Genomic DNA, 26244 nt, shown 5'->3' with positions numbered 1-26244 from the left:
GCCCAGAGGATTCAGGGCAAAGCAATTTTGGGGGCCCCTTCCATAAAAAAAAGTTGCAATACTATAGTAACATGTATTTGGAAATGTAAAAAATAACTAGTGAAAATTAATTTGTAATAATTTGAAAATACACCAAATACATTATTTAAAAACATTAAATGCTTTACTGGTCTGTATACATTTGCAATTACATAATGGGCTGTTGCTGGGTGATGGTTGGTGCCAATGGGCTGTCACTGCCTGGAGGTGGTGCTGCTGTTGCCCAGGGCTGGGTGGGGAGCTGGGCTCTGGGGGGTGCCCGGCTCACAGGGGCTGGGCTCAGGACTGTGAGGAGATGGGGTCGGAGGTTGTCTGGCTCAGAGGGGCTCACCTCAGAGCTGGGGGTCTGGGGTGGGGGGATGGGGTCGGAGGGTGCCCACCTCAGAGCAGCTGGGCTCAGAGCTGGGGGTCAGGGCAGTGGAGGATGGGGTCGGGGGTGTCCGGATCAGAGGGGCTGGGCTCAGAGCTAGGGGTCAGGGCTGTGGGGGGAATGGGGTCAGGGAGGTGTCCGGATCAGAGGGGCTGGGCTTGGAGCTGGGGGTCAGGGCTGTGAGGGGAATGGGATGAGGGGGGTGTCTGGATCAGAGGGGCTGGGCTCGGAGCTGGGGGTCAGGGCTGTGGGGGGAATGGGGTCAGGGGGTGCCCAGCTCAGAGGGGCTGGGCTCAGAGCTGGGGGTCAGGGCAGTGGGGATGGGGTCAGGTGCCCAGCTCAGTGGGGCTGGGCTCCGAGCTTGGGGTCAGGGCTGTGGGGGTATTGGGGTCAGGGAGGAGTCCGGATCAGAAGGGCTGGGCTCGGAGCTGGGGGTCAGGGCTGTGGGGAGAATGGAGTCAGGGGGGTGCCCAGCTCAGAGGGGCTGGGCTCAGAGCTGGGGGTCAGGGCTGTGGGGGGAATGGGGTCAGGGGGGTGTCTGGATCAGAGGGGCTGGGCTCGGAGCTGGGGGTCAGGGCTCAGAGCTGGGGGTCAGGGCTGTGGGGGGAATTGGGTGAGGGGGGTGTCTGGATCAGAGGGGATGGGCTTGGAGCTGGGAGTCAGGGCTGTGGGGGGAATGGGGTGAGGGGGGGTGTCTGGATCAGAGGGGCTGGGCTCAGAGCTGGGGGTCAGGGCTGTGAGGGGGATGGGGCCGGGGGGGTGCCCAGGTCCTAGGGGCTGGGCTTGGAGCTGGGGGTCAGGGCTGCGCCTGGGGGGTCATGGGGTCGGGAGTGCCTGACAAACACCTCCCTGAGACCCCCCCAATCCAACCCCCCTTCCCTGGCCCCCTTCCTGCCCCCGGGACTTCCTGCCCCTTAGCCACCCCCCCCCTCCGGCCCCGGCTGCTTACCCCCGGCTGACCGCGCGGCAGCCGCATGGCTCCCGACGGGGCTGAGCTCTTCCTCGCTAGAGCCGCGTGGGGAGGGGGCAGGGCCGCGAGCTCCAGGCTGAGCCCAGCTGCCTCCGCTCGGCCCGGAGCTTGTAGCCCCGCCCCCTCACCACGCGGCTCTTAGCGGGCGGGCTCAGCCCGCCCCAGCCAAGCTGCTGCCGGGCTGTTTAGGACCCGGGGAACAAGCGGAGGAGGAGCGGCCCGTCTTCTGCAGCCAGGCGGGGCCGCGCTACCGGTAAGGGGCCATCCCTCTCCCCCAAGCGGAGCCGGTAGCGCGGCCCTGCTCGGCTGCAGGGGACGGGCTGCTCCTCGGCTCGCAGTGGCAGGATGAGCTGGGGCCCCAGCCTTTTGCCGCCCCCTATATTTTGCCGCCCTAGGCAGCAGCTTGTTTTGCTGGTGCCTAGAGCCGCCCCTGATGTCACCCACAATGTCTTGTTCCTTTTTTTGTGAATTAGTTAAAGCAGATGAAGGGATCAGAGAATCCTCTCAATGAAGTAATGAAGCAAACTTCAAATTCTTAATTCTTAATCAGGTATTTGTCCTGGAAACCTGATTCTAAGAGTTATATTTATCCAATCAAAAAAATATACTATGAGACCTATGTATCATAGTAAAATAATTTGAAATTTAAATAACAAATACTTGCAACTGCTTGCCAATAAGCTATACAATTATACAAAAAAAAATTATTCAGCAGTTAACTCCTCTTCCTTGTGCGCCTGATTCTGATCTTGATTACATAGCTCCATTGACTTCCGTGGAGTTATTCCACATTTTCACTGATGTAACTCAGATCAGATTCTGGACCTCTGATACAACGCCATTGGGACCTTGAAAAATTCTTGAGATTAACTGCAGGTCTGGATCAGGATAGTGAATAATTATGTGAATGCTGGCGTTAATAGGCTAAGTCAAGATATCAGGGTTAGAGCACACTGAGCTCGCTAGCTCTTGGGGTTGCCATTTGTCTGAATCCCTTCCAGAGGGATCTGCTCCTAGGCTCTCTACGGGTGGTAGGGAGGTGAAATTGCACTTTGCGGCAAAGATGAAGAGGGAATACAAATGGATGATGCTCAGAGGGATCAAAAGAATCAAGTCTTTGCCAAGATATTTTATCTTTGGAAGTATTTTGTTCTTATATCCATTTTCCACTGAATCTACGTTTTCATTTAAACAAAGAAATAAGTTTCTATCCTTTCTATTGAAGAAATAACTCTCCCACGTAATCCAATGCTCTGTGAATTTGGTCTCATAGAAAACTCTTCCCTAGCAAGCAGAAGGAAAGATGTGAAGAAGTGACCTTCAAAACCTAGTTGGATTATTTAAATTGTAACATTATTAAGCAATCTGCAATATAAGAAACAATGGCTCAGAGCTTTGGGTAGGACACACAAAATCTCAGCCAAGATTTTTACAGTGGGGTCACTCAAGTCAAAATATGTGTCCTGATTTTCCACCTGCTGAGCATCCAGCATTTCACTCCTAGAAATGTTCCCTGCTTGTTAGGGGTGAGACTCGTTGGCTGGGCAATGCATGGGAAGCTCACATTTCTTCTGCCCAGGCTCTATGTATTCTATGGATAAACAGAGGACTTCTGTCGCCAGAGATGTCGGGCTGGAACTTTTATTAAATTAACTTTCAAGGGGAAAGATCTTAAATAGCAAGTTGTCTTCCCTTTTGCTTTCTCCATTCAGTATTTGTGCTGTGAACAGAACAGTTTCAGCTGGCAAACAGTGAGATATGCGTACATATTGTAGCCATTTATTTGTGATCCATATCCTGTCTGCCTTGGTCACTTGGTGAAATTCACATCCTGTTTGTTTAGTTTCCTTTTGTCTGCCCTGTAGCGGTGCAGGGAGAATATTCCTACATATATCTTTTCTCTTCTACTCTGAAACTGGATCACAGTGCAAATGATTGTGCTCAATAGCTGGAAATGCTGAGGATGTCCGATTGCTGAGGTCTCTTATTTTAAACTCCACATGTCAGGAAGGGTGAATTGGATCCCACCAGCTTAGCACTGTAGGGTGCAGGATGCATCAACAGGAAAATCAAACAAAACATGAAGTGAAATTCATTTGAAAAGGGAAGGGACTGGTGTACCACCCATTAGCAGTGTTTAAACTGTTCGTGCTCTCACACAATAGGCTTTTTATTTTCCTTCAGCTCTTCCCAATATGCAAAGCTGTCTTGAATTTCAGAGATGCAGTCTCATTGAAGTCAGTAGGAGCTACAGCTGCTCAGCACCTTTGAAAATCAAGCCAATATAATCGTAGACAGTAACAAAATCCAGAGACACTAGATTAGGATGGTTAAAGTGTGGATCATGTACTTCTATAACATGGCCAATGGCCAGTATAAAGATGTGCCTGAGGAGATCACAGGCTCCAGCATACAGGGCATAATTTTAGCTGACCACTGCACCACATCTTTCCAGTCTTTGAGGTCCACTTCCTCACGGCCTTGTTTCATGGCTACAATCCTTCCAATTGAGTGACAAGATAGGACTCCTTTTGGAATCTATGAAAGAGGCTTTTTAATCACCCAGAAGGATTGTTTCTTGAGAAACAAGTTTCTTGCTCTCCCTCTCCCTTGGGTAGCATTCAGAGACTGATGGCCTGGGCAGTGAGGGACCAATAATTGAAAATGAGCTTCCCACACACCATAGCAGTGTAGAGCACTAACTGTGGAGCCACCACACAGGCTGTTTCACTTCATTATATCCTGGTGGGAAACAGTCACAAGCAGTGGCCAGGAGTAGGAACAACTCCACACTCCTCCCTGAGCTCTGTGTGCAGAATCAATTAATTAAATTCTACCACCAAGTCTGAACACGAGTTGGGGAGACAGCCTGCTGGCTGGTCACAGCTCTCTGGGTTCTGCAGAGGCATCACCACTTGCTGTATATCCCAAACACACCAGAAACTCCAGCACAGAAACTAAATGTGCACAAATCAAATCCTTCCATGGCAGAAGGCTTAAATGGCTTTATCTAGATCTGGGGTTGCAACTAACAATATTGCACTAACAGATTTCAACTTCCTTTACATTCTTTTTTCAGTTTCTGCCTTGCACAGGCAGATCTTGCAGAGGGAGACCTGGCTGAGTGATTTAGGAGAAAGCTGTTCGCCTTTCATTAGAACCCTCCATCTCCCACATTTCAGTGTCCATTGCTTTCTAACCTGCCTGCTAAGCAGAGGACTTCAGTCTATAGTACTGTCAGTTTGGCACCCTCTCTTTAATATGTAGGGGGGCAAGGGGATGGTGGGGAATCCTGTTTATCACCAGCTCTGCAGAATGTACATAGCTCCTGGTAGTTCTTTAAGTGCTGAGGAAGCTACCTTAACTGATGAACTGATCCTCACAGTAATCCTGTGTCATGTGAATTGGAGGTAGTAGTGGAGGTAACTTGATGATGTCTTGTGGCACCTTAGAGACTAACAAATTTATTTGGACATAAGCTTTTGTGGGCTAAAACCCACTTCATCAGATGCATGGAGTGCAAAATACAGTAAGCAGGTATAAATACACAGCACATGAAAAGATGGGAGTTGCCTTACCAAGTGGGGGGGTCAGTACTAATGAGCCAATTCAGTGAAGGTGGAATTGGGCTATTATCAACAGTTGGGGTGAATACAAAGAAGGGGTGAATACCAAGGGAGGAAAAATCACTTTTGTAGTGCTAATGAGGCCAATGTAATCAAGGCGGCCCATTGACAAGAAGGTGTGAGTATCAGCAGGGGGAAACTAGTGTTTGTAGTGACCCATCCACTCCCAGTCCTTATTCAGGCCTAATTTGATGGTGTCCAAAAAAAAATTTTTTCCTCCCTTGGTATTCATCCTTTCTTGTCAACTGTTGAGAATAGCCCACTTCCACCTTAATTGAACTGGCTCGTTAGCACTGACTCCCCACTTCGTAATGCAACTCCCGTCTTTTCATGTGCAGTGTATTTATACCTGCCTACTGTATTTTCCACTCCATGCAACTGATGAAGTGGGTTTTAGCCCACAAAAGCTTATGTCCAAATAAATTTGTTAGTCTCTAAGGTGCCACAAGGACTCCTCATTGTTTTTGCTGATACAGACTAAGATGGCTACCACTCTGAAACTTGATGATGCCTGTGATCAATAAAGCTTCCACTTGCTGAGGAGAGATAGGCAGAGGCTTGCCTCGGAAGATGATTTTTTCAAAAAAGGGAGCAGGGAGAAAATGTAAGGAGAGTAGGATCCCTGTCTCCTGATTGCCCGAAGCCATATTTACGCTGTTATAGCTGTACCAGCAAACCAGCGGAGTGGAGATGCAGCTTAGAACCCTTTTGCCAGTTTATCTATACCAATTCCTCAAATGAAATTCACTCTACCGACAAAAGAATCCCCCTCCTCCCCCTCCCCGCCATAACTGCATCTATACTAGGGCTTTTGCTGGCATAGTTGTGTCAGCTAGGTGGTTTTCTGTTTTGTCTTAACACTCCTACCTGGCATAGCTATGCTTGCAAATCTTTTAAACAGGGCTTTAGAGCTGTGCTCTGGCTCCGTTCCAGCTCCAGGCAAAAACCTGCAGCTCTACTGCTCTGGTGCTGCTCCGCGCTTCTGCTCCAAAGCCCTGCTTTTAAATGTAGGCCCAGGTCTGAATTAGAGCAGAAAATGTCAGTTTAATGGTTAGTGTTCACTCCATTCTGGACAGGTATATGTAGCAACTGCAACAGAAGGTGCTTGGGATTGGGAGTAGTGCCTGAGGCAAAGGCAACTGTGGCCTAGTGGATTGAGCAGAAAACAAAGAATTAGGAGACCTGGTTTCTGTACCCACTTCTGGCAGCAATTTGCCGTGTGACCACAGGCACTTAAGTAAAATTGTTAAATCACTATGTGTCTCAGTTTACCTGTCTGTTACATAAGAGTAGTATTGTTTAATCACATTTCTAAAGTGCTTTGAGATGAAAAGTGTCATATCCATTCTATGTATTATTATTATTTATCTTGATCCATAAAATCAAATGAAACACTTAGCAGCAGTACCTCACTGAAGTACATTTTGCATCATGTCACTAGGCACTCTATTTAAAGTGGTCTGTAGTAAACCTCTGAAATAGTAAATTCTTGTGTGTAACAATTCAGCTGCAGCTTGGCAAGTGTCCAGTACAAGAATGGAATAGAATGTTGTTGCTGAATACATAGACTATGACAGATATTTAGGGTGAGAGAGGAATATTCCAGATGTTCATAAGGAATGGCATGTAGAGCATCAGATGGGAGGGTGCAGGGTTGGGAGTCAGCTGATGGACCATTGATTAGGAGCGGGCTAGCTCTGCTTGGATCAAACAGAACTAGTGGAGAGCCAGTCAGCGCACTCCAGGTTCTGCAGTTTTGAAGCCTTCTCTTGACCATGCATACATGGGTTGGTGGGAAGGGAGAAATCATAATTCACCAGCTCAGTCATGCAAAACTGTCGTGAAAATTTACCGGCTCAGGCACAAGATATTCTCACCTGTCCTTACTATGATGACCAGTGATAATGAAAAATTGAATACCTTATGCACCAAAATACCTGATTGGCTAAGGCAAGTAGAATTTTTCAAGAGTGTACCAACAGGAAGGCAATGAGATAAAGGCCGTGCCACGGGCCATGCACAAACCAGAGGATGAGGATTTTGCCCCCAATCCTTATGGAGGGAGAATAAGAGAAAGAGAATGACCTGAAGGTCCTTTCATGCACCAAGGAGTAGATGTGATGGGAAAGGATCTAGTGCTAGTACTGACTTGAGAGAGTGAAACCTCACAGCAAAATGTGTTATGTGTACCAAATCTGTACTTAATTGTTTGGTAGGAAACAGAAAGCTCCTGTTTCTTTTAAGTGCCTGGTGTCTAGATGCAGCAGCTGAGCCAGTTTAGAGAGAACTAGGATATAAACTGTCTTTTATTCTGATTTGCACCTTAAACTGGCAGTTTGCCTTCATGCCTGCTCCTGGAACCCTCAGGCACAAGACCTTGGCTGACTGGCCTTGTGTAACTCAACCTTTCCGTAGTAGCATGCACTTTTGGTAAAAGGATTATTTTTTTTAAATAAAGGAAGTAGAGGTAATGTTGACCCTGAAACACCAACAACTCAAAGGGCCATTCACGGTTTCCTTCAAAACAAAACCAAGTGCAAGATAATACTAACCACGGCTCTGTTCCTAAGAGAGCATCATAATAAAGCACCCACTATTATTGTTTGAACAGTGTTTGTTCTTAGTGTGAACAAAAGGAAGGAAGAGAACTCTGCTATCAGGCTGGAGAGGAAGGATGCTGTCTTTGTGGCCCTTGGCTACCCTAACTTTAAATGCAAGGAAGTACAGGGCACTGCAGCATAACCTTTCTGCAGTAATAGATGGCAAAAATTGATAGTTCAGGGCATAAACTGTGCACGCTATTAATCTGGAGAGCAGGCCTCAGATCAAAGCTCTGATTCAGGTACCTGAGTGCTAGTGGTTTATCCAAGGCCGGATTGAGGCAATATGGGGGTTTAGACCCCCACATTGCTCTGCCCTGTGGCCCCTACCTCCCAGAATGTGGCCCCATCCCACCTCCATAGCCTGTCCACTACTTGCAATGGCAGGAGCTTCCGACCCAGAGTGCCAGGACCCGTAGGAGTCTCCCAGTACTTATCCAGCGTCAGGAGTATATCTGCTTGGATGAGTGAGCCAGGCCCACTGCACTCGTCTCCTCCTGGCACACACATAGAGTCCTCTGCTGGAGTGCAGTGGCAGGCCTCCCAGAGCAGTGAGTCTTGGAGTTAACACACCATCAGGATGACTGGGGCAGTTCACTGGTCTCATAGCTGTTGTTTCAGGCTCTCTGCAGACTCAGAAAGTAGTTGCACCATCAATTACACTAAGCTAGGGGTCTCAAACTCAAATGACCACGACTAGTACATTGGCCCGAGGGCCGCATTACTGACACCTCCCCCCCCGCCACTCTCGGCCCTGCCCCCACTCCACCCTTTCCCTGAGGCCCCGCCGCTGCCCTGCCTCTTTCCACCCCTTCCCTGCCCCCATTCCAACCCCTTCCCCAAAATCTCCACCCCAACTCTGCCCCTCCCTGCCCCCAGGGGGTGCAGGAGGGGTGTGGGGTGTGGCAGGGGCTCAGGGCAGGGTGTTGGGGTGTGGGGTGCAGGAGGGATGAGGGATGCAGCAGGGCTTAAGGCAGGGAGTTGGGGTGTGGGGTGCAGGAGGGGTGAGGAGTGTGGCAGGGGGTCAGGGCAGGGGTGAGGGGTGTGGCAGGGGGCTCAGGGCAGTGGGTTGGGGTGTGGGGTGCAGCCGTGCAGGAGGGGTGCGTCAGGACAGGGGGTCAGGGTGCAGGGTACGGCAGGGGGTCAGGGTGTGGCAGGGGGCTCAGGGAAGTGGGTTGGGGTGCAGGAGGGGTGTGGCAGGGGGTCGGGGTGCAGGGTGCGGCAAGGGGCTCAGGGCAGGGGGTTCAACTGCAGGAGGGGTTCAGGGGGCGGGCTCTGGGGGCTCTGCCCTGCCCCCGGGCTCCCACTGGGGGCAGGGCAGGCTGCCTGCCTGCCTGCTTTGCCCCCACGCCGCTCCGGGAAGCAGCTGGAACATGGGGGAGGAGAGGCGCAGGGGTGTGTGTTGCTGTTGCTTCAGGCACCACCCCCAGCATCTCCCATTGGCCGGGACCGGGGAACCGCGGCCAATGGGAGCTGCTGGGGGCAGTGCCTGAAGCAACATCATCACACACCCCTGCGCCTCTCCTCCCCCAGGTTCTTTCCGCTTCCCGGAGCAGCGCGGGGGGAGGGCAGGCAGGCAGGGAGCCTGCCCTGCCCCTGGTGTGCACTGGGCCAAAGCTGTTCTAGATAAATGCTGGGGGAGGGTAGTGGGGCCGTGAGGAGCTTGTGGGCTGCAGAAAATAACCTTGTGGTCCGCATGTTTGAGACCCCTGCACTAAGTCATGATTTCAAGGTTTTCTTTGCAGCCATGAAGGTAAGATACTTACTTTTTTATTAAATGAAAGCAGAGATTCTGGTGTCATCACATGACTCCAGGAGCTGGGGAATTGCCCTATGGTGCATATGCCCTTATCTGGCCTTGGGTTTATCTAGTCCAGTTATCCTCTCTTTGATAGTGGCCAGACGTTTAGAGAATGGTGTAGATGCCTTGTTATTCCCCAAAGTATGCAATTCTATGTCACAGGGTGTTTGAACAGGCTGTATCTGTTTGACCTTGTTCTGTTTGACCTATGTTAGGGGGGAGGGATAGCTCAGTGGTTTGAGCATTGGCCTGCTAAACCCAGGGTTGTGAGTTCAATCCTTGAGGAGGCCACTTAGCAATCTGGGGCAAAAATTGGTCCTGCTAGTGAAGGCAGGAGGCTGGACTTGATGACCTTTCAAGGTCCATTCTAGGAGATTGGTATATCTCCAATTGTTACCTATATTATCCTCATGCTGCTTTCACTACAACACACACACTAGCTTAATTTGTGAGCATAAAATGCTTTGAGGCCCTTGGATGTAAAATGCTGGAGACACTGGAAATGTAATTCTTCATTTTATTTGTCTTGATAGCCAGGTGCACTGGCCCATGGATTAACTTCCTTGCATTTTTCACCTGCCAGGTATATGGGCTATAAAATTGCACTGTTTTATGTCTGTGATACATCAGAACCGAGGGTCAGAAGCTCAGTAGTGCTCACAGCTCAATCCCACTGGGTAGCTGGGCTCAGGGATGCACATGCTTGAGCCTCCAAATCACATACATGGGTTTGGGGAGTTTGCTTGCTAAATCTTATAACTCAATGGTTTAGCGAGTTGCTTGTTACATCAGATGTTTCAGTAGTCAGGTGAATAGCAAACACATGTCAAAAACACACAAACTGAAGAGCATATCAGCATCCTTCACCTAATGTGGGTGTTTAAGTGCAAACAAACAGATAGATCTAATCAATTAAAAAAAAGGGTAGTATGCTACCATCGAAGTGGAAAGCATTAGCACGAGAGGATGGGGAGAATCCTATGAAACAATTAAGAGAGTCAATCTTATGATTTCCACTTGATGAATATTTAAAAAATGGGTCAGGATATCCTCATAGTATACAAAACTGATCAAACCATAAGGATTGCAGCAGAGCTCAAATTATATGTCTACGTTATACTGCTAATGTGTTTATAGCACATTATGTACTCTAATGTGTATATATGATTGATCTGCCTGAAGACCATTCTGGGCATTGTGGTTCTAAAATAAAGCCACAAAGTTCAACACAGAACATGGAAAGAAAACTCTGACTGCCATGGAAAATAAAATTAAAGAATAAACTAAACTGAGACCACCCACCTAAGGAGTTAGCCTTCTGGAAACAAATGATTCTTTTCTTCAAATGTTAGATTTGAGAGTGCAAGTAGGACATGGAAAACCCAGATGGAGAAGTGGAGATAGAAGGTCAGTCCAGACTCATCTTTTTTACATTACTGGAACTTAAAATGTGATTGTTTTCTGAAAAGTATCTGAAAAACGACGTGCTCAATTTACAAATGTGCTCAATTTACAAGTGATTTTTTTTTAATTGGCAACCCTGCACACACTCTTGGTCTCTGAGAGTGAAGGTGGGTTCTTTCCTTCTTCTATACCATCACCAATAATAACGTTTCTGCAGGCCAAATTATGCCCACAGTATCAGCTATGCAATCCCATTGTTTTTAACTTATGCCCTCCGTTGCCTTTGCTTTAAATGCACACTTTCCTGGTTTGTTTTATGACTGGGACTTAGTAAACAGTTCTGTTGAAGATGCACAACAGAGATCAAATCCAGTTTTGAGCTCTCTTAGCTGTGTTGGCTCTGTAGAGCAAACAAGAGTAATTAGTAGCACAAACTGATCATCACTGAAGTCAGTAGATAAAATTCTGACTACATTCAGGGAGCAGCTTTGTTGAGGAAAGAGGTGCCATTTTGGCATTGTTACTTCTCAGAGTAGAACTGCTCTTCAATGTTATATACTTACTAGTATTTTTAGGCACCGTTGAAATGCTTTCCTCCCACTCCCTGTCCCTGTCAGCAGAGAGGGCAGAAGAAGCCTCCTTTGGGACAAGGCCTCAACGCATTTCTCTGAAGGAGATTCAGGGGGAAACAACAACGCTGTGACTTTCTTTCTAGAGACCAAGTTTATCACTTTTCTACTGAATTAGACTTATCACAGACAGACATTCCTATGCAGCTATATAACATACCAGATGACCAGAGATTGGAAAATCCAATTTCAAAGCAGTGTCAAGTGGGAGATTATTTGGTTCCTTTCATTTCTTTGGTGGAATACCATTGAAAGGCTTCTGGGGAGAGTCTTGCAGAGGGATTTAAATGAAGAGAGAGGGTAGTTGTATGGAACAGAAGAAGAGGAAGACTGATCCAAGCACCATTTTAAATACAAATTAATAGATATTTCTGGCCAAAAGCACACACAGTGCTCTCAGATACAGACTTTACTCAGTCTGGAGGGTGGCGCTGTGATCTACCCTTTACATGTAGATGCAGACACAATGGAGGAATTCTCAAGGGCCTCTCCTGTATGTGCTGGAACCAGCACAAATTTGGTTTTTATCCTCACATAAAATATGAATACAGCACAAAGCTACTTTAATTGGGGTTCTTATAAAGGAACCAGGCCTGTTCACAGAATATCATGCTCTGGGGCACCCTGCTGAAACCTGCCTGAAGATACAGAGAAGCCTTTTTTAAATGAATCCGAGAACAAAGAATAAAGTGGTTGCCAGGAGGAAACCTTTCAAGGTGCACTGTAAAGTGATGATGACAGCAAACTGATCTAATGAAAAAGCCAATAGAAGAAATGACATTTTCCTTCAAACCATATAACGATTCCTGAAGGAACCGTGGTTTTTGTATCCACAGGCTAGTTATATGGCCATTGCTACAGGAGAAATTTGGTTACAACACATTCACAGGTTTCTGCTATGGAATGTTGGGGATATACTAATGGAATCAGTAGAATACTCCATAAGAAGAGGACAGGAGAGATTTACTACATTTAATTTACGTTCTCTCTCCAACAAAAATCACGTTCAGGAAGGCCACAGAAAATCCTTATCTCAGTTTATTATTAGATGTTGAGATATGCATTTATTACAAGAAAGTAGAAACAGATCACTCTAGCAAACATATCTGAACTTAGATTTGCCCTCATGTTATCCAAAAAAACACACAAAAATATAGCTTTGTTTTATAGCCAGGCACTTAGAATCCAACACAGCTGCAGTGGAGGCAGCAGAATAAACTCTCAAGGCAGGCTGACAACAGTTCCACTGCTGAGGTGCCCCTTGTTACAGACAAGACAACAGATGAAGAAATCTTGAGAATGACCCAGAACAACACTCATTAGTGAATGAAACACAAGCAGGAAATGGGACAAGATTCCTTTTGTCATAGACTTTCACCCAGCTGTTCACTCTTCCCACAGCCACCCACACACAAAAATATTCCCTAGCAGTCAAACTCAGGAAAAGCTACACAAATAAAATGTACAGTGATCTCCTACAATGTCTTTCTAGTTACATATACCTTGCTAGAACAGAGTGAAAATTTACTGCTATATATCCATGCCGGTTAGCACTCTGATAGACATTCATTGAAAATTTGTGTATGACAGAGTTGAAGTAACTGATTGTAGTCCAGGCAAACTTGCCAGGATCACATAACTCCTACATATAAATCTACTAATGTATTTATTATTCATTACCAGTAGCTTAATTATATTATGCAGATATCTGTTGCAGCTCCATTGTTAAGGTAGAGATGAGGTTTGCACTTAAAGTAGGTATCCAACATCTTTGTTTTGTGGGAAAATACAGCATATTCTCTCCAAAATTACAGCACTTACTCTAAGTACAGAATGATTTTCCTAGAATTCACTAGTGAATCTGTTAATTAATTCACGTTATAATTAATTTTTAAATGGACACTTTAAAAAAATTAGCAGCCAATGTCAGATTTTTTAAATAATATTAATAACAGACTCTTGGTATCTCCTCTATATAATTAAAATTCACTGAAATCTTTATGCATAGGCTACATTTGACATTTTTAATGGATGAAAAGTCATTTTTGCCAGTTTTCTTGGTGAAAGTTTTTCCTACAGCAGAGACTGAAGAATAATGTTCTAATACAAAGAATTCCATAAGGAACTGTCCTTTTTCAGAATGGTTGCCATCCTTTTGTTCTCATTGGGACTGAGATCACAGGTTGCTCTTAGCAAACATGACCCCCACCACTATTCACTTGCTCTTCACCGTGTTAGTCTCAAGTATCCTGGCAACTTGGCTTCATTCTGCTTGTGGAGGTAGTGGCCATTTGGAAAGAGGGCAATTCTTCATGAGTTTGTCTGAAGGAGCACCTTTAATGCAACAGTCACTACTGACAGATAAACTTTACATTATGAAAAATAACGGCAAAAATTATCAACAATCCTAAATATTTATTTTTTTTAAAAATGCATTGCATTCACTCTATTCAACAAGGAGGGCAGGTGAATGAGGGAAACCAGCAGTGCATATGCACATAGAGGAATGAGGGGGGAAATGGGGATGTGTATGTTCAAGGGAATGGAGGTGGAATTTGGTGTGTGTGTGCGTGCAGGGGAATGCAGGGGGTAGAGAAGGAATAAGGCATTTAGGGGTGGGTCTGAGCAGGGGAATGTGAAAGACATGAGGGAAGGGTAAACTGACATTGACACTGGCTATTTTGTGCTGCTCTATGATGCAAAGCAGCAGTATGCCTCACTTAACCGGTCAGTATGCTAGGGTTGCTTATTGTTTCTCCAGAATCGCATAAAGCAGCAGAGCATACTGGTGAATCTGGTCTTTAAAATTATACATTTTAAAAAGATAATTTGAGGTTTATTTTACCAACATTCAGATCATTAGAAATGTCACCTGATAGCATTCTTTTAGTGGTTAGGTATGATATTGTTAAATAAAAAAATACAAGGACATTTCTAGACAAAAACTATGTTAAGAGAGTGTTAAGTTTCAGAGTATGTATGAGTAATTTAGGGTAAAATACATTAGAGGGATGTTGTAATTATCCCAGAAACAAGCAAGGTTAAACCCAGGCAATTCAGAGTTATGGTTAAACTTAAAAGAAATCCAGACATGTTAAGATATAGAAATGTACAGTTAGAGCACCCAAGTAACCTTAACCTTGCCTTATAGTGACACCATGAGAAAAAGAAAGAATTGAATGTGTCTTTAAAAAAATCAATTGAATCTAATTTGGGGCCATAAATACTAAAATACTTTGATCATAATTATATAATGAGTATGTGGTGGTGATGTGTATCAGGATCTACATAAAATATTAGCATATGGCTGTATTAATGAGGAACAATGGTAGAAATGACTGTCATTCTTTTCCATTGTCACCTGACAGTTGTCCCAAAACCTCTGTGCACCTTATATCAGCTAGCACATTACCAAAATAAGAGAATCTCTTGTATATGTCTTTCAGTGTGCTTGTTTGCTTTCTCTATTCGATACTCATTAGAGCTGCTCTGTATTGGCTTCCTTGGACAGAAGGAGAGGAAAGGTTATATATAATGGCTAGCAGCATTTCATTAGATGCATTATGGGGTTTGGCTTTTTGGTTTTGGTTGTGTTTTGCTTCTTCTGTATTATCTGGTACTGACCTTTGTGGTTTACAGTCTGTGCAGTAGTTGTGAAACAGTCAACATTCTCTCTCTCTCTTTCTCTCTCTCTCTCTCTCTCACACACACACACACACACACCCACACACACACACACACACACACACACACACATTTTGTTCGATCTATTAACTTTATGCTTTTTACTTAACAGGTAAAGCACAGGAGAATACAGATCATATAAAACAATAAAGCATCATAAACATTATGTCCCTCACTAGGTCAGGTCAGGCCAGGTCCTCCGCCCACTTGCCTACCCTTCCTCTTTTGCCTGCCTCATCTTAATCTGGTGCCGAATGGCTCTCTGCTCCATTCCCTCCAAGAATCCCTTTATAGACTCCTGTCCTGTTGGGTCACCTGTTTCTTCTATTCTGTCTCTTGGTAATTTTCCATTACTTCCAAACCCCCCTCCCTTCAGGCAAGAGGAGGAAATGTCTTCTTCCAAGTAGAACAAACCCATTGTTCCAACATGTTTTACTTTGAATAGAGGATAGTTAAGTGCTGATTATGCACCATTGTCTCAGACCTTCCAGAGACATGACTCAATCCTACTAGCTCATGGGCGATCCATATCCGTATAGGCTTTCCCCGACACAGTAATTTCATGATAAAATTTCATTAAAACATCCAGGATTCAGAAGTAGTACAGACAGAACCCCCAATTTGTCAGAGAGTGGATTACATCTAGGTAGCTTAGTCTCCCTCTTCGAAGGGCCTGTTCAGCCCTGGGCCTGTCTCCTGAGGTTGCCTGCAAGGAGGACAGCTCCAGTAATAATGGCAGCTTTTTTATATTGACACCTATCCACTAGGAGGTAGTCTAATACCACAAACTCACTTCACTTTGGTCACCAAATAGACATCAGAGGATAAAAGCTTTCAGTCACTACCAACCTAGTCTGAATTTAACCAGCAACCAGAAGATGAAAAACTCTCAAACCAGTCTTTGGGTCATCCAGTTCCCCATCTTTGGAATCTTTTTAACATCTGTCATTTTGGTCGTTATTGTCAGTCATTACTACAGCTCCCATCACCAGAGCATTTGGGCATAGTATCACTAGAATATTTGGTTGTTTGTATGTTTTCTTCTCCCCCCACAACTCCCATTCCTCAGCTGCACTTGGATAATGGGCTTGTTCAGCAAGTTGGCTAATGAAGAACAGATTTCTTACTCATTCGGGTATCTTTTTCATTTTCCTCTATTTATATAATACACAATTTTTAATCTTTTTAAAACCAAAGGGGAGAGAGAAATCTTGAGTTCATCTAGATTAAAATCAGCTGCAGCCTATTAATGGACTGAGCCCAAGATTGAGACTTTAGGAAACAAAAACACTGGACTAAATTAGACTGAACTGGCCTCTGTCTCCTGGTGGGGGATGCGGGAGGGAGGGAGAAGATCTCCATGTGGTTTTAATTAATATTGATTCTCTTCCTGAAACTAATTTACCCAACACAAAGCATGTGTAGTGCTGTGCAAGCCAGCTTTTAGAGGCTTGGCTCTCACCGATCAACAACTGGATTCCTATTCTGGAGGTCTGAGTGAGTTTGGTGTGTATAATTAACAGGTTTAAAGTGATTATTTTGGAATAGAGAATTTCAATTACATGGTAAAGTCTTTTTATCATCTGCCAGACAGCATCCCAAGGACTTTTGCATAAATGTGTCAAACTCCTCTGCTCTCATTCTGGAAGGGTTCAGGCAGGAGAAAACCAAGGAGTGACTGGGGTTTGCAATGTGATTGTTGATATTTACATATACGGACCAGTCAGGTAATGGCCCAGTGATAACATGCCAAACTGCTTCATCTTCTCTAATATGTTGAGAAACATCTTGCAGGGTGAGAGGGAGGAATTGGGACTGTGTGTAGCAGGCCTCAGTATGGAGGAGAGTTGAGGTAAGCATGAAAGGAATTGGGTGGAGCCCAGGCCCGGGAAGGCAGGGTCAGTTTGGGGCAGTCCCCAGGTCTGAGCAGGCTTGAGAAGGATCAGGACAATATCTGGGAGGGCAGGTTGGGAGGGTGCCAGATTCCAGTGGGTCCAGTGGGAGGAGCTGGTTCTCAGTGCCATAGGCTAATAGTTTATTACTGCAGATGCTAAGACATATACCTATCACTAGCTCTGGTTTAATTTTGTTTTTAAAAGCCTCCAAATTCAGCATTAACTATGAAAAACTCCTTCTTGAATGTGCCCCAGCTATGATCAGTAGTAGAGGAAGTATGGTCTTCTGGTTAAATGCTAAGAACCTCTGGCTTCAGTTCCTATCTCTGCCATAGATTTTGTGTGTGACCCTAGACAAGTCACTTCACTTTTCTGTGCCCCATTTTTCATATCTATGAAATGTGGATAATACCTCCCTGACTCACAGAGGTGTTGTGAGGATATTCAGTTGTGTATGTGAGTTGCTTAGGTTCTACAATGATCAGAGCCATATAAGTACATACATAGATAAGCCAGGTGTTGCTGAATCTTCAAGAGAACCTGGAGGGTGATCTGGCCATAGCATACAGGATTGGATTTGCAACTGACATGTCTTTTGTAGTTTAAGCCCCAATTCAGCAAAGCATTAAAACATGTGCATAAATCCCATTTGCTTCAATGGACTTGAATGACTTCCCACACAGGCTAAAAGAGGAGAGGAAGTTACCAATCCTTTCGGAGGCTGGATGGAACAGGACTGGCTCCTTCAAGGAATCTTAAACTAGTCCCTTTTCTCCATGGCCCCAGGCCATATCTTTTTTCCAGCACACAACACACAAGCAGCATTCCACAAGCCCCTTGAAAGCTTACCATACCTGATGGTGCACAACATTTGAAGATTAGGCAGTCTCTTATGAGTAAACATAATTTATCATGACTGTACAATAGTGAAAGTGAAAGATAGGTGTGTTGGGAACAGGGGTGAAGGACCTGAAGTGCTTTCAGCAACTTCCACCTTTTCCACCTGTTTTTTGCCAAAATTTAAAGCAGTAATTTTGTTAATCTGCCTGATTTCAGGTATGACTGAAATAAAATATGCCCAGGAGTGTTGAAGTGAACATTCCACATATTTCTCTATGTTTTCCCCTGAAACAGATAGAAAGAACTTCTCTCCCTGTGTCCTAGCCTTTTTTTGTTTTATACTAATGCTCCATAAAGCTATTACTTGTCCAAAACTCAGACACATCCTATTATTTTCCTTTTAAGGTATATTAAATACAGGTGGGTCTGATGGAGGAAGTTGGGGCTTAGTTGATGACCAGTAGGAAGTCATTAGCCAGGGCCAAGATAAGCTGTGAGTAAAAGATGAAGCTGAAATCCTACTCACCTGCTAATATGTTTCAGAGATTTATTTTAAGCCTCCAAATTGACTATCAGGATTTCAAGATAGTAAATCCATTTTGAATGGCTTCCTTTCAGGAAACACCAAGTAAGAAATAGTCTTGAGAGCCCTGTTCTTGGGATTCTTTTAACAAACCAGGATAGTGATTTTCTTTAGTATCTTTTATGGCCTCCAGTATCCCAGCATGATTTACGTGGCAGTCATTCTGTCTTTAGCAATGACTTATAGAAAGACTTGCCTATCTAAATTAGTTTTGAATGTTGGCTAGAATACTGTATTCATCCTCAACTCTTCGTAAATTGCTCTGGGATCTTTAAGTTCCACCCAGACCACCAATTTGAGAAAAGCAGAGAGGAATGTCTGTATAGTATCGGCTGTGATGGATGGCACCCCTAGCAGTACAGAACTGCATAATACAGTAGTGACTTGCATTGTCAGCATTAGGCACCCATAAGCAAAGGGGATCTCCTGTTTTCTCTTTGACAGACTAATACAGCAACAATGCTGCAACCTCCATAGTATTGCAATGCAACATCAGAAATGAGTGAGGGTCCTAATCTCGGTGTGGTCTGGAACCCAACTGAACCTTATTAGCACCAAAATAACCCAACTGAATGCGCTACATATCAGGAATGAGAACTGGAGCTGTGGTGTGAAGATTAGTATCATGAAGGCAGCTCCAGAAAACCTGCTCATCATTGCCCCACTGGTACTCATGACACAATCAGCAGTTTATTGGAAAGAATCATAGATGACATCAGAGATTGGGACCAAGAATGAGATAAAAGCACAGATGTGACCTTTGAGAAATTGCCAGATCCAACAGCAAAGAAATGAAGCAAGAAGCAGAATTATGGAGGAAGATATTTGGCTGAAGGTAGAGAGACTTGAGTTTTCAGAGAAGTTCTATTGTGTCTGTGGAGAGAGGAGCTGTAGGTATTGGATGGTCTGCACTTTGAACAGCAAGAGAACCAATCTACATAGTAGTAGGGGCTTGATCCAAAGCCCAGAAAAGTCCATGAAAAGACTCCCATTGATTCAATGGGTTTTAGAGCAAACCTTAGGAGAGCAGAACTTTAAAAAAGCTTTAAGTTTGGAAGAAAGGGAGAGTGGCATGGAAGGAAAATAAAAGCCAAACAAATAGGGAAAATATTACAGAAAGCTGCCACAAGGGGATCAAATTGGGATGTAGAAGCCAGTTTGGGGGAACTTGTTTCAGGCCATCTACAGACTCTGGCAGAAATCACTGGATTGGTTGCACTTAGTTCACAGTGTTATTGCAACCACCATGAAAAAGTACCATCTCACCATGCTGCCATGAGCCAGCCCACCTTGACCCCTGGCAGTAGTATAAAGGAGGGAATGCTGTCACATCTTGATGCTGGAGATTCCCGAGGCTGTGATGGAACAGATGGGATGTGATTATGTGCCAGTGCTGGTGTCTCCTGTGGGCTTCCATGGAGACTGAACTCCTGTTACCCCAGAGGTCAGTGCTGAGGCTGGACCTGATGTGATGGAAGCTTGCACAGCTCTTGTCCATACTGTACCTATTCTGAGGATAAATAATGGATTTTAGTATCCAAAATTCACAATCTGCCATTTTTCACTAACACAAAATTATCTTTAAAAAGAAAATTAGAGCAAAAGGGAGAGAGAAATTATACTCTCGTGTACTCAGTCTCTTAGGCATACATGAGCATGTGCACATACCACCCCTCCAGTTAAATGCTCTCATGCGAGTGAGTGCCACTCTTCTGTTTGGTGACTGTTAACAGAACAGGAAACGAGGACATTTGGGAGGATTTATTTTAAGAATCTGAAGCATAATATTTTTTCTTAGGCAGAAATATCCATTGCGAACAGATGGACGTTCTCCTGGGGATGCTCTGAATGAGCTGCACATCAGGTCACCAATGGTTCTTGTTTGCCTTGATGCAGCCTACAGTTAAGTGTAATTCAGAACAAATTGGTGGGCTATCAACATGAGCTCTTTGCACATTGCTTCACTGACTGTAACAGACAGTTCAGGCTGGCTGCTTCCAAATATATTCCTGTTTGTGTGTTTAAAATTATTTCTGATTGTTTCAGTAGTATATTAATATTTTAACCTTAGATACAAACTCTTCCAAGGGCTTCTGCCATGTAGTCTACTTATGTGTTCTGGGGAGAGGAATACCTTTAGTTTGTCATGGGGAGAAGCTGATGTGTGATGCATATGTAAACACCCACAGTATTATACTAACTTTATTAACGGCAAACAGGAAGAACAGTACACAAGAGCATTCCATAATTTGCTGTATCTACAGAATTCCATTGGGAGAGGAGCTCCATCACCCACTCCAGTATCTTGTACATTACATTTTTGTAAGTCTTTCTTAAAAGAAACCTGCTTGAGATGGCTTCACGATTTTCAGGGCTCTAAGCGGTGAAGCTACTGCAAGGCCCCCAGAGCCTGAAGGCTTCTTGGGTGCTGGATGTGGGGAACAGACCATGAATTGTCCCGCTCCTCTAGTACCCCACTGTTTGATGGGCATAGAGGATTGCCCAATGAGATTTTTTTCCCCTGTCTCTGATTCTGCTGCTGGACAGGGGGTTAGTTGGAGCCTGAGGAAGAAGAATTCAGCAACATGGTGGCTCATGTGAACAAATGATCCCTTTCTTCTGTTGTTTAATTGAATTTGCAAGGAAACTGAGTTGGCAGACCAGGCTTCATTTTCACCTGGTTGATTGTAGCTGTCAGTCACTGCTTCCAAGATTTATGTATAGGCCAGTACTTATTTCGTGGGTCTTTTTGTTCTCCTAGTTGCCAAACAATAGAGATTTCCTAGCATGGGTTGAAGTCAATTAGTCCTTCTGTCTTGTATCTTATAATGCTTTCCAAGAGGAGATTGCTGTAAACACTCAGCTTTTGGGGGGGTTGGTTGGTTGGTTGGTTTACTTGGTTGCTGTGAGTTTTAGTATCAGTCTTAGTGTGCTGTACAAACAAATATGGACTAGGCAATAAAAGCAGAAGTTGCTGAACCATCTGCCCTTTCAATAGTAATCTGAGTCATAGCATGAGTTTAAGGCCAGAAGGGATTATCATATCATCTAGTCTGACCTACTGTGTATCAGAGGCCACCAACACCACCCAGCACCTACACACTAAACCCAACAACCAAAATTAGACCAAAGTTATACTGCCCTCAGAAGACTAAACTATTATGTGCTACAGTCAGTCATCAGTTTTATGAACACATTTAGCACTACGGTCTGGTTCTGTGGGTCCCATATAGTGATGGGTTAACATTGGAAGGTCTGAAGGTTCAGTTTGGTTAATCACCCAAAAGCCTGGATGCCTGTCACATCTTATCTGAACCTTTCAAATCTGCAAAGTTGTTATTACCATAGCAAATATGGCCCTACCCCAAAGGGGTTGAAATCACTTAAACAAGCTTTCTTGTGAGATTTCTGCTTCCAGTTCGTCAGGAATTACGCCGAGAGCAACTTGTGTCATGTTATTTGCCATTTCCCAATCCGGATCCCTGCAGGAAACAGACGTTCTGAAGTCCAGAGGCAGCACAAATATGAAAAATAGTAAGAAAAACAATAATTTGAACATTTTCACACATGCACAAAGGTTCAGAGTTAGGTTTTTGGACAAGTTTAAACAGAAGTTCGGGGTGGCTATGTTATCCAAACCCACTTATCTGTTCCTAATTACCTACCAGGGAGCTATTCACACAGCCATATTCCCAACATACAAAGTACCAAACACATACCGTACACAGCTGCCACACACGGCTACATGTGCCAACCATCAGGTACACCAAAATACTCAGGCATGTGCTTTCTCAGGCTTCCGAATAATGCACTGCTAGCGCCGCCCGTCTCTCCCCCCCAAGTGTAGAGAAAAGGCCAGGCCAAGCAGCAGGCTAGTTTCAGCCAGGAGAGTAACATGCTTGATACGAGAGGTGACGTCGGGGGGAGCATGTGGGGTCATGTGCCCCGCCAGACTTCTGCCAGGGTTTGCCAGTTCCACTCGGTCACGTGATGCGGCCAGGCCCCCTCTCTGTGCAGCAGTTGCCAGAGCCCACAAGCTGCACTCCACCTGGAGAGATAGGAGCAACAGCTGGGAGCTGCAGGGAGGGGCCACTGCTTTCTGGGAAGGGAGACTAAGGGTAACGGCAGGAGCCCTGTCTCAAGGAAGGCCATGACTTGAGCTGTTCTGTGGGGCTGCTGAATTAAATTGTGCCCACCCCCCACTATCGGCAGGTACGGGTCATCTGCTTGACAACAAGCAAATCACTAGGAGTAATTTTTTCCCCCTATTTCCTCTGGTTCCTCTGTCTTTTACCAATTGTGTGTGTGTGTGTGTGTGTGAGAGAGAGAGAGAGAGAGAGAGCAACCCTTTATTTCATTTCCTCTTTCTTAACTGTTCAAGAAAACAAGACCCTTTGGGAAATAATAATCAAATGTAGATTTTCACTCCCACTCCCCGCAACCTTTATAATCTGTTGCTTTTAGTGATTCCCATCCCCTGCTTCCCCCTTGCTGTTAACTAATGGACTTTGTTAGTAAGTTAGCCTTTCAGCACATGCCACCATGCCAACAAGTGTGTGTGTAGCCATTCTGTCTGCTTTGGAAGGCTCCATATGCAGCCAGAGCTAGAACAATTCCTGTATTGATCCTGTGCTTGTCAGTTAATCTGTCATAAGGCATGGGAATCCTAGCCCCTTCCGGGCCTTCCTCATCTGCTTGCATAACTGCAGGGGCAAAAGCAACTCCCTGAAGCTTTTGCGGGAAAACAAGAAAGAGAAGAAATGGAAACTTGCAGGAAAAAAGGGCCTTACACTGCTGGGCCAGTGGGTCATGTGATCATCTGTCTGCTCCACCCCTCTTCCCCCCACTTCTTTTCATCCTCCTTCAGGTCAGCAGGATCAGGTTTATGTTAGTGAACTATGAGGCTTATCAAATAAATGCTGCAGCAGCAGATGTTTGAATCTGGCTGTCTCCACAGTTGAAGCCTAACAAGGTTGACATTGTGGCTGAGGCCAAGGTAATGCAGTAATTACTTTTTCTGAGTTTGGAGCCCCCAAGAGGTTTCTGGGAACCAGTTAGAAAAACAAATGTTGCTAAGAGCAGAGAATTTAAAAAAAAGAACAGTAGTCCCCTCTGTGCCAGACTGTGAGGACAAGTGCAGCATCCAGCACAGGGCCCAGTTTCCCTTTAACACGCCTCATGTTACTGGGGGGTGGGAGAAGGCACTGTGTTTGTGTCTGGGTGTTCACATCTGGAGGGACAGCTTATTTTGGCCCTAGCGAGCATGTGGAAAGGCAGCTGTTTTCTTTAAAGACATTAATATGCTACCAGGAGAAGAAAGAAGCAGGGCTGGGGGGCCCTCAAGTGTTTGCAATTCCACCTACATAATTAAATTTGGTTTACAAGTCAGGAGTTAGATTACATGGCATCCCCACTGCTGGGTGTTTCTCTGGAACTGCTCTCATGTAAAGTGCCCGTGAAGAAGCTGAATTTTTGAATTGTGATAAACACTAAGCGCCCAATTTAAGCAGAAGGGAATTTGATTGCAGAAATGGGCTCCCATCTACCATACATACTCCTGTATCTTGGGTAATTTGCTTTGGAGGGAAAGGAAATGATACTTCACTGGGAGTTTGTTAAAACTGGCCTGTGTAGTGTTGCTGGCTCTTTAATCAGGCTGTTGACGCTGTGCAGCAAGAAACTTGCACACTTAGGCATGTTTTAAAATGATGGTGAGCCATAAACACTGTCCCCCTTTTGGAAAGATTAAAGAGAGGTGATTAATTTATTTTAGGCCAAAGAGGTTTTTTTAAAAAAACTATTAATATAAATATTTGTATGGACTTTTTAAAATGACAAAACAGCTTTTAGGGATTTAAAACTTTTCCTGAAGTATTGGAAACTCAATCACAGCAGCTTTGTGCTGTTTCATGAATCCAGAATGTGAAAGTGACAAGAAAAGAAAAAGCACAAGGGACTAGACTATCCTAGGATTATACATCAGATTCAGCTTTGGGCTGCCAGCCTTTCTTTGTAAAAATAGCATGTCTCAAAAGGTATGTTTATTCAGAAAGAGCCAATAGAATTCTTATCAACTATAGGTTCTTTAAAAATATGTCTTTGCTTTTGGAGCAAGCCACACAGCAATGGCTGGCCCATGCTGTCCTTATGTGGTAAGAGAATCTATGAGGTGAGTAAATGTTGCTATTTCTTTAAATTAATCTAATAATGCTTTTTTAATCCCTACTGTGTATTTGTCAGACCCTGAGGAATGAAACGTTGCCTCCCTGTGTTACATTGCAAGGATCTAGTGCTGGGGTGAGACTCAGGGTATGTCTACACTACGAAATTAGGTTGACTTTATAGAAGTCTTTTTTTATAAATCGTTTTTATACGGTTGATTGTGTGTGTCCCCGCTCTAAGTGCATTAAGTTGGCAGACTGCATCCACAGTACTGAGGCTAGCGTCAACTTCCAGAGCGTTGCACTGTGGGTAGCTATCCCACAGTTCCTGCAGTCTCCGGTGCCCATTGGAATTCTGGGTTGAGATCCCAATGCCCGATGGGGCAAAAACAGCGTAGCGGGTGGTTCTGGGTACATGTCGTCAGGCCCCCCTCTTCCTCCCTCCCTCCCTCCCTCCGTGAAAGCAATGGCAAACAATCATTTTGCGCCTTTTTTCCTGGGTTACCTGTGCAGACTCCATACCACGGCAAGCATGGAGCCCGCTCAGCTTACCGTCACCGTACATCTCCTGGGTGCTGGCAGACGTGGGACTGCATTGCTACACAGCAGAAGCTCATTGCCTTTTGGCAGCAGACGGTGCATTACGACTGGTAGCCATCGTCGTCATACTCCTGGGTGCTCTTTTAGCCGACCTCGGTGAGGTCGGTCAGGGGCTCCTGGGCAGACATGGGAGTGACTCAGCCAGGTCATTCCCTTTTTAAGTTTTGTCTCCTGGAGATTCAGTCCTGCTGGCAGTCGTACTGCACTGTTTTCTGGCAAGCACCCAGGAGATGACGATGGCTAGCAGCCGTACTGCACCGTCTGCTGCCAGCCTAAGATGTATAAAATAGATGGAGAGTATCAAAACAAGAAATAGACCAGATTTGTTTTGTATTCATTTGCTCCCCCCTCCCTCCCTCCCTCCGTGAAATCAATGGCCTGCTAAACCCAGGGTTTTGAGTTCAGTCCTTGAGGGGGCCATTCTGTGTGACAGTTGTTTGTTTCTCCTTGATGCAAAGCCACCCGCTTTGTTGATTTTAATTCCCTGTAAACCATGTTGTCAGTCACCTCTCCCTCCATCAGAGCAATGGCAGACAATTGTTTTGCACCTTTTTTCAGCGCAGACGCCATAGCACTGGGAACATGGAGCCCGCTCAGATCACCACGGCAATTATGAGCACTGTAAACACCACATGCATTATCCAGCAGGATATGCAGAACCAGAACCTGCAAAAGCAAAACCAGGCGAGGAGGTGAAGGCAGCGCAGTGATGAGGACATGGACATAGACTTATCACAAAGTACGGGCCCCGGCAGTGTGCACATCATGGTGTTAATTAGGCAGGTTCATGCAGTGGAACGCCGATTCTGGGCCCAGGAAACAAGCACAGACTGGTGGGACCACATAGTGTTGCAGGTCTGGGATGATTCCCAGTGGCTGCGAAACTTTCACATGTGTAAGGGCACTTTCATGGAACTTTGTGACTTGCTTTCCCCTACCCTGAAGCACCAGAATACCAAGATGAGCAGCCCTCACAGTTCAGAAGAGAGTGGCGATAGCCCTGTGGAAGCTTGCAACGCCAGACAGGTACTGGTCAGTTGGG

At 45.1% G+C, this 26244-nt stretch overlaps 1 protein-coding gene across 21 annotated transcripts in view; it reads left to right on the top strand.

The window, feature by feature from the left end:
• The window catches only part of RAD51B (RAD51 paralog B), a 723435-nt gene that overhangs the window by 461642 nt on the left and 235549 nt on the right, over window positions 1–26244 (top strand). The window contains exon 12 of one of the 21 annotated variants that reach the window (XM_039533731.1): window positions 10759–10813. The exons of the other annotated variants lie outside the window; for them this stretch is intronic. Coding sequence (XP_039389665.1) covers window positions 10759–10813 — 55 coding nt within the window. The remainder of the gene's footprint in view (window positions 1–10758; window positions 10814–26244) is intronic. 21 annotated transcript variants of the gene reach the window in all.

This window comes from Mauremys reevesii, linkage group 4 (assembly GCF_016161935.1).
Source record: "Mauremys reevesii isolate NIE-2019 linkage group 4, ASM1616193v1, whole genome shotgun sequence".
Lineage (NCBI taxonomy): Eukaryota > Metazoa > Chordata > Testudines > Geoemydidae > Mauremys > Mauremys reevesii.
Note: the sequence above shows the minus strand (reverse complement) of the source record. Positions and strands in the feature narration are given on the sequence as shown.